The 13,201-nt window shown below is 42.3% G+C and overlaps 1 protein-coding gene across 2 annotated transcripts in view; it reads right to left on the bottom strand.

The window, feature by feature from the left end:
- GADL1 (GAD like acidic amino acid decarboxylase 1) overlaps positions 1-13,201 on the bottom strand; it is a 172,558-nt gene that overhangs the window by 110,138 nt on the left and 49,219 nt on the right. Inside the window, exons 7-9 of one of the 2 annotated variants that reach the window (XM_025913288.2) lie at positions 11,060-11,139; positions 10,883-10,937; positions 5,998-6,114 (exon numbers count right to left, since the gene is read on the bottom strand). In XM_025913288.2, coding sequence (XP_025769073.2) covers positions 5,998-6,114; positions 10,883-10,937; positions 11,060-11,139 — 252 coding nt within the window. Of the gene's footprint in view, positions 1-5,997; positions 6,115-7,119; positions 7,484-10,882; positions 10,938-11,059; positions 11,140-13,201 lie in introns of those variants that run through there. The other variant, XM_086720582.1, reaches the window with a different exon arrangement.

Here is a 13,201-nt window from a genome sequence, read left to right as displayed (position 1 = left end):
AAAAAACAAATAATCCAGTGAAGAAATGTTTTTATTCTTTAGTGCCATTATTGAAGCACAGTTGCCACATGATGTTACATTCGTTTCAGGGGTACAACACAGTGATTCAACAATTCTATGTATTTCTCAGTGATCACCACGACAACTATAGTTACCATCTGTCACCATACGTCATTATTACAGTATTATTGACTATATTCCTGATGCTGTACTTTTCATCTCTGTGATTTATTTATTTTATAACTGGAATTTTGTGCCTCTTAATTCCCTTCACCCATTTCACCCCCACCCGCCCCTCCCCACCTCTCGTCTGGCAACCACAGGTTTGTCCTCTGTATTTAAGAGGAAAAGAGACAATATCCTTTGCAATGCTGGCATTCTCCCACACACAACATGCCAGGGTTGATAATGAGGTAAGGGCTGAGGGCTGGCATTCTGAATAATAAAGAGCACAGTTGACAGGGTGGGTAGAGGGGTACACAGGAACTTAAACCCAACTAGGAAGGGCTAGGTGGATCCCATTCATTAGATCTTTTCAGCCAAACAGTTTTCAGAAGTATTGCAAATCAAAAATGTTTGAAGAGTGGGAGAAAGGAAGCCTGGGACTTAGGGAAGATGCCCACAGGAGACGTAAACATTATGAGCAAAGGAGAAGACAGCTGAGACTAGGAAATGGAAGGAAACCCCACAGACAGGAAGTCTGGAGCCAGGAGTAAGGGGGTTGCTGAGGGGCGGTGGGGGGGCAGGGGGGAGGAAGAATCCACATGAGAAATAAGGAAGTCAGTCTGGTCCTTGAAATTGAGCAGACTTCTAAGTTTTAATTTGCAGAGTATGGAAGGTAATGGTTGTGAGGGAGGATGAGGGCACCAACTTGGGCCATGTTGAATGCCCTCCATGGTTATCTAGACCACACAACACCGCATTGAGAATGGAGCCATTATTACTTCAAAATTTTTAATGGAAAAACTAAGGTTCAGAGGTGGTAGGTGAGATCTGGGAGCCAAAGCCCATTCCTGCTTCAGGATAACATCCTAGCTTAGGGCCAAATGGTAGAAGACAGTGTGCGGAGCTGAGAGTGATGGAAGGAGGTGAGTTCAGGAGCCTCACACACCACATTCGAACACCTTCCCGTCTCCTGCACCACCCTCTGCCTCCATTTCCTCCCCCAAAATTAAACAAATTCTCACAATCCTAGTGAGGGGCGAGGAAGTTTTAAAATCACATGAACTTCGAGCACCTGGGTGGCTCAGTCAGCTAAGCATCGGACTTCAGCTCAGGTCATGATCTCACAGTTCGTGAGTTTGAGCCCCATGTTGGGCTCCGTGCTGATGGTGTGGAGACTGCTCGCTCTCTCTCTCTCTCTCTCTCTCTCTCTCTCCCTCCCTCTCTGTCCCTCCCCCACTTGTGCTCTCTCTCTCTGCTTTCCTCAAAATAAATAAAAATAAAATCACATGAACTCTTTCAAGGCGTTAGCTCCATGATTCAGAGTGGCTTGGCAGGGCCGGGAACAGCTCCTCCTCAGGCTTAGTCCTCAAAAGAGCTAAGGGGAGAAGAACAACACCCCTCCGGGCACTGTCCTACTTCTATTTGCTTCACTTTCTGAACTCCCAACCCCAAACTTGCAAAAACATCAAACCAACTACCTAAATGATGACGGTTTTGCATCTAAGTGAGGACCGTCATTTACTGAGCTATTACTACATGTTAGGCTCCACAGTTACCATCTTACTTAATATTTTTCTCTTTACCTTTTTATATATAATTTATTGTCAAATTAGCTAACATACAGTGAACATACAGTGTGCTCTCGGTTTCGCGGGTAGACTCCTGTGGTTCATCACTTACATGAAACACCCAGTGCTCATCCCAGCAAGTGCCCTCCTCAATGCCCATCACCCAATTTCCCCTCTCCCCTACCCACCCCCCCCATCAGTTTGTCCTCTGTATTTAAGAGTCTTTTATGGTTGGCCTCCCTCTCTGTTTGAAACTATTTTTACCCCTTCCTTTCCCCCATGATCTTCTGTTAAGTTTCTCAAGTTCCACATATGAGTGAAAACATATGATAATCTGTCTTTCTCTGACTTATTTCACTTAGCATAATACCCTCCAGTTCCATCCACGTGGCTGCAAATGGCAGGATTTCACCCTTTCTCATCGCCAAGTAGTATTCCATTGTATATATAAACCCCATCTTCTTTTTTTTTTTTTTTTAAACGTTTATTTATTTTTTTGGGACAGAGAGAGACAGAGCATGAACGGGGGAGGGGCAGAGAGAGAGGGAGACACAGAATCAGAAACAGGCTCCAGGCTCTGAGCCATCAGCCCAGAGCCCGACGCGGGGCTCGAACTCACGGACCGCAAGATCGTGACCTGGCTGAAGTCGGACGCTTAACCGGCTGCACCACCCAGGCGCCCCTAAACCCCATCTTCTTTATCCATTTATCAGTGGATGGACATTCAGGCTCTTTCCATAGTGTGGCTATTGTTGAAAGCACTGCTATAAACATTGTGGTATATGTGCCCCTAGGCATCAGCATTCGTGTATGTTATTCTCTTTGATTAATTAGTTAAGAAATTAATAGCAAGACCAATCTGGACAGGGAGGTGGAGGCAAGGGCAGAATTGAGATCCGGCAGCTTCTAAAGCCCCTGATGTTAAATATGTGCGGTGTTTACTACCTCCCCTGGGATTGAGAATGAAGAGTGGGTAAGACACCCCAGCACGCTTGGCTGGGATGGGAAATCATGCAGTATCCAGGGCCTCTGCTTCAGAGAAGGGCCAGACCAGACGGTTCTTCTAGTCTGAGGCAGAGGGTACAGCAGCATTTGCCGTCCTAGAGGAAGGATAGTGCCAGAGATACCAACTGCCAAAACTCGGAAGTTTTCCTTAAGCAGTTGTGTAAAAATACACTATAATTAACCAAATGTAAGGCACTACCAAGGTAAGAGTCACCATCTTTTGTGTGCCACCAGGAAAGAAAAAGAAAATGACATCAACATACCAACTTCAGACGCATTAAAACGGAAACAAAGTAAGTGGATCTTGGAATTAACAACATATGTCATCTATGCAGGGCAAGGAGGTTGTATAGAACACCCTGAAGGGCAATCATTACATTTGTAAAAAAGAAAGAGAGTGGATGACTGTTTTTAGTATTTTCTAGGATTTAAAAAAATATTTTACAGAAAATTTCAGACAGGCCAAAGTAATTACTGCAATTTTTATCTAAAAAATTACTGCTAATCTTTATTTTTAAAGTTAATAAACTATCCATGGTATATGCAGTTTCTTCGAGATCAGCTACATGCTCCTTTATTTAAAAAAAAAATTTGTTTTAGGGGCACCTGGGTGGCTCAGTCGGTTGGGCATCTGACCTCCGCTCAGGTCATGATCTCACCATTTGTGAGTTCAAGCCCCGTGTCAGGCTCTGTGCTGACAGCTCAGAGCCTGGAGCCTGCTTCAGATTCTGTCCCCCTCTCTCTCTCTGCCCCTCCCCCCACTCTCAAAAATAAACAAACATTTAAAAAAGGCAAAAATTCTTTACAGTTCTTTTTCATTTTTTTTTAAAACCTTATTTATTTTGAAAGAGAGAGAGAGAGAGAGAGAGAGGGAGAGGGGCAGAAAGAGAGAGAATCCCAAGCAGGCACCGTGCTGTCAGTGCAGCGCTCGATGCGGGGCTCAATCCTACAAACCATGAGATCATGACCTTAGTTGAAATCAAGAGTCAGATGCTTAACAGACTGAACTAACCAGGCACCCCCCTTTATAAAATTTTATCAACAGATTCAATATGATTATTATAATGATATAATGTAGTATTCCATTACATCCAGCCTGCGATATTTTTAAAGTTTATTTATTTATTTTGAGAGAGCAAGAGAAAAACAGTGATAGTGGGGAAGGGGCAGAGAGAGAGGGAAAGAGAGAATCCCAAGCAGGCTCTGCACGGTCAGCACAGAGCCCGGTGCAGGACTCAAACTCATGACCTGCAAGATCACAGCCTGAGCTGAAACCAAGAGTGGGACGCTTAACCCACTGACCACCCGGGGTACTCCCAGCCTGGGATATTAAAGCATGAGTGACCACTGTGTCAGTGTGGGAGCTAATCTCGTTAACAGGTCAGATAAACCATAGTCCAACTTGTCTAATACTACTAGATGTCTACTAGGTGCAAATCAAATAATTTGTGTGGCTTCAAGACTCTTATAAGAGTGTTTCCTTAAAAAATGTCAACCTTCTTTTTTTTTCTTTTTTTTTTTTGAAAATCTAGGGAGGTTTTCATTCATACTTATAAATCACAATTCTCTCTGAGCCTCTCTTAAGTCTTTAATCTCACTCCCAATTTAGAAACTGCTGTACTTGCTCTGCTTTCCCTAAACTACATAATCCATATTTGATGTTTCTTTTATGAGAACGGAATTTTTAAGTATAACTGCTGATATACTTGATTTTTTCCCCGCATTTCCACAGTCACAAAGTACTCACTTCATATTATCTTTTAGGACGGAATGTATTATTATGCTCCTAAGTCTATAAAAATCAATAAGATAAAAGCTGAAATGTGAACAAGGACAAATGCGACAATCCCATTTAAAGTCACAAATAATCTACCTGAAGCATTGCCATCGGCATACTAATAGAGCCGGTGACTCTAGCGAGATTTACATTACTGCTGCTTTTACCAAATATTAGCGTATGCTTAATGAAAGCCTTGAGCTGCTGAAAAATTCTCTCTGTAACACAGGCACTGTACTTTGAAAGCATAAAATCATACAAACTATAAAATTGTGTGTAGGTATATCCCCCAAATGCTTAGTTACCTTCCGTTCAGAAAGTCAAAAACAGCGTTATTTTTCTGCTAAGGAGGATATGAATCACTCACTTGCCAGAAGAAAGTTCCCCATGGTGTCATCAGTATGTTCAACCATCACTTCTATTAGGTTGAATCAAACTAATTAACTCCTCGTTTTATAAAAAGAAAAGGAAAACCAAAAGCTCGACAAGCAGTCAGAACCGGCTGAATTCAAATGATTAACCCTAGATTAGTAGAATTTGAAGAGTTACCTTTAATTAAGGGAAAATGTATTATGAAGAGCCCCAGGACTTACAAAATTAATTAGGGAAAAAAAAGTCCATTCTTTAAGTTAGAAAATTATGAAGAATGCAAGTTATCTCAGTCCCTCTCAAATAATTATCTACGAGGGATCCAGACAAAACCCGCTGTAATTATAGCAGGCAATTATGTAATGCAGCTTTTTGCATTTTCCGGCTGATTGGAATCATGTCATTTTAGAGCTAGAAGATACCTCACAGACCACATCAGCTATCTCCCTCTTTATAAATGAAACCAAAGCCCAAACAGGGGAGGTCACAATGAAGAAGAGACCAGTTAGAACCCAAAGTCAAAGTCTCTTGATTCTGTAGTTCAATGTGCCCCTCATACCACACCTGCATCATGACAGTACTAGATTGAAGGGACCAGAGGAAATGGTTCATGGGAGAAGAGGAAATAAAATAGAATCTGGAAAGCAAAACCAAAATTTACACCAAGTCTTGGCATCTTCTCCTTTATTACCTTATGGAAAATGACATATATATTTCCCCTAATTAGAAATATACACTTGGGGCACCTGGGGGGCTCAGTCGGTTAAGCGTCCAACTTCGGCTCAGGTCAGGATTTCGCGGTTCATGAGTTCGAGCCCCGCGTCGGGCTCTGGGCTGACAGCTCAGAGCCTGGAGACTGCTTCGGATTCTGTGTCTCCCTCTCTCTCTCTCTGCTCCCCCCGCTCCCCCGCTCACACTCTGTCTCTCTCTCTCTCTCTCTCTCTCTCTCAAAAATAAATAAACATTAAAAAAAAAAACTTTTTTAAAGAAAGAAATGCACAAATGAAAGTAGCTGGGACCTCACGTCTAGTTTCTGAGAACATGAAAGACATCCCACCGCAGCGGCAAACAGACGAGGAAGTTGAACCAATGGGTACAGACAAATGCACTTACATCCACGTGAAGCCAGAGGCCGTGCCTCTCACAGATGTCCGCTATTTCATCCAGAGGATCAAAGGCTCCCAGCACGGTGGTCCCAGAGGTGGCACAGACAAGAAATGGAGCTGCTCCCTGTGAGGAGGACCCACAGACAAGAACTGTCACCATCACCACTACGTTTGTCCTGTAGCAGGTTGGTAAACAGAATGGTTATACATCCAGAGATCTACGGGGTCCCGTCGGAGGTGACCACTCCTGCAGAGTGCTTTTCAACTTCTCCGCAACCTCATCTCAGAGAGGTCAGGGAAACTGGGACAATGCTGTGACAGCAAGAGTCCTTGGTCCCAACTTGATACTCATTGTAACCCTTTTTATTCTCATTTTCTTTCCGTAGTATTTTACGCTCTCAGATTTCCCACATGGAAAGTGAGGATGCTCTGCCCAGTGGCAGGCTGGCATTCTGTGCGATCGCTAACTCCTTTTGGGGGCACGTCACTGGGGCCTGGGTGCCCGCGTTGTTGCGCCTCCACAAAATAACCAGGAGGACGACTGGAAAACAAGCAGCTCCAGGGGCAAACCGTGGAGGCCTGTCTGCCTGTCACTTTGTAAAGTAAGCAGAGCTACAAAACAAAGAGTGTGTGCTCAGGTACAAAGTGGTATCCGAGGGGATAAAGTAACCTCACTGGGAGACACTTGCCAAGATGGGTGCCCCACAGAGAAATCCATTAGAAAGTGCTAGAAAACAGAACCTGCATCACTCCTACCGCGATGATGCCTCTTCATACAGCCCGTGGCTACATCTTGTAAAGCGAACAGGTGCCCGAGGGAAATGGGGTGGGGGAGGGAGACTGTGGGAACACACGCAGAGATGAATGGCAATCGTAGCCAAGCAAGCCAGATGCCCTGGCCCCATAAGGAACTTCAGAGCAGCCAGATAGAGGGAAGCACATGAGGTTGTTTACCTCATAGATTCATCCCCGTATGTCAGCAAAGAGGCTCTGCTCACTGTGGAAGTGACTTGGGAGGGAAAATTTGCAGACAGAAGTAGGGGTGGAGGAGGCAGGGAGAATCCGAAGATTCTAGAGCTCCTGAGGAACAAGTGACAAGAACGTTTACTGCCTATAAAAGTAATTTTACCTCCATTTAGGATGGAGTCATAGTTTTCTCTGTTTTATCTTGAAGTTCAGCTGTTCTTACATCCCATTTAATGTCAGGTGGTGTTCCGGCTGAACCTGACTCATTCCCATTTAGCTGACCTTCGACAGAAGGACGTTACTTCTCAGTGGAAAGAGAAGCAGAGCAAAGACACTTGGTCCACCTCTTTAAATTGAGATGCACGGGAAACAAAGTGATGGTACACAATGACTCCATTTGCCATCTGGGGAGACACTGGTGACACACGGAATCCAGTCCATCCAAACCTGTTAGAGCAGGGCCAGTAAGGAATAGAGACCCTGGGGAACCATAGGCTTTAGGAATTCTTCCCTGTGATCAACTACCAACAGATTACGTCTTTATCATGTCGGTGACCTAAATAAAATGAGACCAGATTTACATCAATCATTAAGAGAAAAAGTAATTTCCTAAAAGCACTTAAGGTGCCTTTCATGTTTGGACTGTTCCTTATAAACCCTATGACACCCTGAACAGTTGTGAAAAAATATCTTTGCAGGCTATGACAGCCTATTAATGAGTTTTCCTCACCTTTTTAACAATCTAGCTATAAATATCAGGCCCAGAAATTAAACTTTTGCAATCTGGATTTAACCTTCCGTTTTTTTTTTCCCCTTTCTCATATCTCAAGCTATCAGTGAGAAAATTCAGTGGGAACAGGGCTGATTGTGTGCTGCTGATGAGGTGTATTCCCTACGAAAGTTTGTCACTGAAAACACTCGTACACAAAAGCACTTTCGAATATCCAGTGGTTATACGAGTTTGATCTTTTCATAAGAACTTCTGACGCTCCTGTGGTTTTCAGCATCTTTGTAATGGCGTCAAATAAAGGTCACTGCTCAACAGATTTTTAATGGATTGTGGTGGGCCGGGGAACTGAATCCCAGCAGAAAAAAAATTGACGCGCTGGCCCCACATCTGTAGCAACACGAGTTAAAAGCTTGAAACAGAAGAGCAAGGTCTGAAGCTACTGGAAAAAGAAGCTAATCGCCAGGTATTATCTCAGAACAGACACAAGGTTTGTCCTCGGTGAATCCAGACTCAAGTTTTAACTAACTTGAAAGAAAACTGAGGAAACATACCCACTCTCACCCCATCGCCCTCCTTTTAAATGTCCCTAAAGCGATTTTCACTTTTTCAAAACTCGTCTTTTCAAGTTCTCAACTTCAGGATATGTCAATTTTCATGTACTTTCATTGTCGAAACAAACAAAAATTTGAACAATGAAAGTACTAATGACTGAAGCAGAATAAAACCCATCAAATATGCTAAAGCATGCATCCTTCATGATATTAAAGAAGAAAAGTCGCTTTGGCTATCTTTAGGGGATGCTAGGCAACTAACTCATTAATATGAAAACTGGTAAATAAGGAGAAAGAATAAAACATTTATCCCGCCCTCACTGTGCCAACGGTTCCTCTTGGGAAACCAAACAGGAGTGAGGGAAGGTTTTCTTTATGGTAGTAAGCCTGCCATTAAATGAAGGAGGAACAAGGGAATGAATTAGAACATCACCTAAGGAAATAATGGGTGTGGACAGAGATCATCCATGGCAGCAAAATTCATGGGGTGAGAAGCCGAAGCAGACGTCTGTAACTGATGGACCAATAATACCAGAACCCACGGATCAATGGCAGCACAAAAAGAGACAGGAGATGTGTCCCGACTCAAGGACAAAACGCCACCTGTGAAGAAGCCTTCCTGGTAAAAATTCCAACCTAAGTCTCACTGACTCTCAAAATCTCACTGTCAAGTTACAGGGAATATAGGGAACAGATGGATCGTATAGGGAAGGGAACACTTAGATTCTCAAATTCTTGATGTGATCGACAAAAACCACAATGTGGAAAACTCTACAGGATAAAAAACTTGGTTTCTTCAACAGATCAATTGCAGGGAGAGAAAAAAGGAGGAGGGGTAAGCTACAGATTAGAAAAGATTTGTGTGATGAATCAACCAAATGCAACATATGGACTTTGAATCCTTATTCAAACATGCCAACTATTTAAAAAATGCAATAGGAGAAATTTTAATATAGAGTGAAAATTTGATGATATTAAGAAATTATTTCTTGTAATGGTGTGTGTGTGTTCTTTTTTAATAAAGAGAGAGTATATACCTTTTACAGATATACTGAACTATTTATAGATCAAATGATACGATGTGTGAGACTGGCTTCAAACTAATCTAGTGGTAGTGGAAGGGGGTGGGGTGTAGACAGAACAGAGCAGAAGCTAACAATTTCAAAGTTGCATGATGGGTATAGAGAGGCTCATTATATTAGGTTTTATATATTTGAAATTTTCCATAATAAGAAGTTTAAAATTCAAGAAAGAAAGAAAGAGTGAAAAGAGAGTGGGGAAGGAGGAAGGAAAGAATTCTATGAACCATACGGAAAGCACAATCGATTTTCCGCGCCCCCACCCCCACCCCCAGACAAGCATTAACGACATAAACAAAGTTCTCTTTGATAGGAACATATGTAGAAAAAGATAAAACTAGGGGGAAAAGGATAAAATTAGAACACAATATCTGTGGCTTACAGCAGAACAAGCAGGTTGTCATACAGAATTTTACCTGAGACTGAATGAAATCTGATAATCTGTCTCACCAGACAGCTATCAAGCCCACTTGTCATCAAAATGTTAAAAAAAAAAGATAAATATAGATCTAAGGACACACAACTAAAGCCAGTACACCTGTAGTAAAGGCAGAATTTTTAAGTACAGAATTTCAACCCAAATGCAATGAGCAAGTATGCTCTGGTGATAAGGTGGTTTTTAGGAAAAATTAAAAATGTGAAGAATAAAATAACAGAAAAGTATTAAAATAAAAAATACAAATAAAGAGCCTATCCTTCTTAGAGTGTGAACTCGTATGAGGAGATCCTTCTATCCCAGCTCAAGGCTGGGCTTTCTGGTTTTCAGCAGCTACAGCAGTTGCAAACCTGATGCCGTCGCTACATTCTGGAAACACAGGGGAATAGTCTGAAGCTCCAAGAGCAGCGAGAGCTGTGTTGAGATGGGAGGGAAGCAATGAAGCAGGTGCACCTAACCCAGCAGGCTTTGGGTCCAAGAAGCAAGATGGCAGCCACCAAGACAACCACGCCCCCAAAAAGCAGGTGTCAGGGCCAGCCTTGGCTGGAATATGGCAGGTGAGGGGGCCAGGCCTTGCCTTCCCAGCAATGGGTATGTCAGCTTTAATATATTCTGGCAGCTAAGGAAGGGAGGGCATTCTGCCAGAGCTGAAATACTAGGCCCATACCCCAAATAAGGTGATGGGTATGCCATGGCTTTGTGTGGAAGCAACCTGGGAGGGCAGATTGCTCAAGAAATCAAAATCATTGACTGCAACCCAGAGACAACTGGTCTGGCCTATAGAATTCTCAGGCAGTAGTTAGGTAGGAGAGTGGCTACAGGGGTCCTGCTGGAGAGGCTGGGCTCTTCTTTGAAGGCTATTCGAGGCAAGAATCCAGAATATGGTGATGTCAGTGTTTTAATAGGCTCCAGCCACCTGGGAATGAGAACATCTGAGAAGCTGCACAGAACATGGACAGCCAAGCACCTGGAAATAGAACATCTGTAAATGAGTTTCCCTATTTTAGTGCTATCCAGAACCAGCTCTCTTCTCTCTCCCACACACAGAAACGGGTCTGGCTGCTGCAATTCTCTCCTTTGTATCCAGACACATGCCTACGTTCTCCTTCCCTCTTTTTCTCCCCTCTCACCTCTTTTCTGGCTTGCCAGATTTGCTTCTCCAGCTCCTCAGGTATCATTTTACCTCTAAGAGACACAGATTTGAGATGTTCAGTTATGTTTAGTAGTGAACAGACATTGGTACTGCTTTTTCAAAAAGTATGAATTCCCCCTCCGCCCACCAGGCTTCCGGATCCTGTCCCCATTACCTTCCATCTGTTTCCACAAAGCAAACATTCTCTGTACCAATCCCAAGAAAGGAGGCTGCTTTCTTCATAGAGTAATGACACTAAATTAAAAGGGACAAGGGAGAAAAAGGAAAACATGAATACACAGCATGAAAAAACTATTGCCTATTATCTCAAGTCATATGGCTGAGCCCAATCCTTGGAACATGATTCCATAAAAGAAAAAAGAAAGTAGTCACTTAAATGAGCTCCTTAATATAGTGGTTGAAAACATCGACTTTGGTTGGGATCAGAGAAACTAGGATTTAATTCCAGTTACAGCTATGGAATCTTGAGAAAATAATGTACACTCTCCAAGCCTCAGTTTGCTAATTTAAAGTGGGTGTGTCAATGCGAATTCATTTGTTTTTCATAGAAATAAATACATGTAAAGGGCTTAATACAGAACCTGACATATGGAACAGACTTGGTCACTGGAGGCTGTTGTTTTTCCATAACATCGAGAGAAGTTTCTCTTGACGCTATAATAAGACTCAACATTAATGGAAACAGAATCTAGTCCACTGCTGACTCAAAACCCTCCAAGGAGGGAGCAAGACTCTGCTTCAATAACTACAATCACAAACCACAGCAGAATTTAATTGTTCTCAAAAGCAAACAATGGCTTATAAACTGCAGATCAGACACTTGACGAATCTGGCTCAGTATCAAACGTAAGATCAAAATTAGGCATTCAGGAATGCGGCTAAAACCACAATAACAAAAGTAATAGTAATTTCTGGACACACTACTTTCTGCAGCCCTGGTGTGAATGAGGCTCAAATGTGGCTCTAAAATTAGGTCTGACCTATTTCCTACTGGAAATGGTAGTATTTGCTTTAGATTGTTGGGACTTTTTTTCCTACTACATAAAGCCTATAAAATAATTAGCATTCAAACATTGAAGATGTCACTCTTTATACATTAGTGTGGACAGGTGGTCAATTAATTCTGTCTCATGCCAGAAAAAATGAAGGTGCGAAAGGACATTATTGTACCAAAAACCCTTAGTAATTTAATTTGTAGGTATGAATACATTAAAAGAGTAGTCATGCCTTCACACTTAACTTGATATATTCCCTCAAATGTGGTAATTTTTTTCTTCCTTTGTCAAGAGAGTTTTATTGGAAGCTCTTTTTTTTTTTAACTCTGTAAAAATAAATGCAGAAGTAACACCATCAGGAAAAATGAAACCAGCCTAAATAATTAATTTCCAAGTATCAAATAGGACACAGCCAAGTGCCTGTAGGATGCATTCATTTCAAATTGTTACAAGAACATATGCATATTGAGGAGTAATAATGTATATGAAAATGTAATTAATTCTCTACTTGCTACATCAGCCCACCGCAGCTAAGGTGACACAGCCAAGGTGAATTATTTCTCAACAGAGACTTGGGCTCTGGCAACCAAACAATTATTGATCTCGTAATAATAAAGTGTAGCCTATCCCACGGACATCTGCCAATAAGGAAAACCCCATTGCTTTGGCCTAAGAAATAGCAAAATGTCCCAAAGTATTGGATCTGCTGAGTAAAAAACCGGTAATCAGAGCAAGAATAGCTTCAGTGGAGCTATCTTTAGGTACTTCGGGGCAAAGTATAGTCCAATGTCAATCTCAGATGGATAGGGACAGATTAAAAAAAAAAAACGTCTGCGAAACTGAAGTCTAAACATCTAAAAGCATCAGAGGAAGCAAAGAGCCCTGAAAGGGGGGAAAAAAAAGGAAGGCAATGCTTTAGACGTGCTTAGTAGTTTCAAGGAAAGGAAAAACCTAGAAGGTTGGAGTTCAGAAGTAACGGCTGCATTCAGAAACAAATGGCGGCTGCTCCCATCTCCGGCAAAAGAAGTCAGTCAGCCATTCTAAGACCCAATCTGCCCTCAGGTTTCATTCGTCCTACAGAAGACACAAAAGTCTCAGTGGGCTTTTATTTCTATCAAGATAAAACAGCAAGTGTCTACATGAAAGACAGGATTGCACTGACGTTTTCCTTTCTGATTCCAGAAAGGATTTTTTCTGTGACCTTGGGCTTCTCGGTGAAGCACCGCTTTCCCCTCCCATAGATGGTGTTCCGGACAATGGGACTCCCTCCTGGTGCTGACTAATCCGATGCTCAAATGAGC

Source organism: Puma concolor, chromosome C2, assembly GCF_028749965.1.
Source record: "Puma concolor isolate L17-30 chromosome C2, mPumCon1.1.hap2, whole genome shotgun sequence".
Taxonomy (NCBI): domain Eukaryota; kingdom Metazoa; phylum Chordata; class Mammalia; order Carnivora; family Felidae; genus Puma; species Puma concolor.
This window is presented reverse-complemented; position numbering and strand designations above follow the sequence as displayed.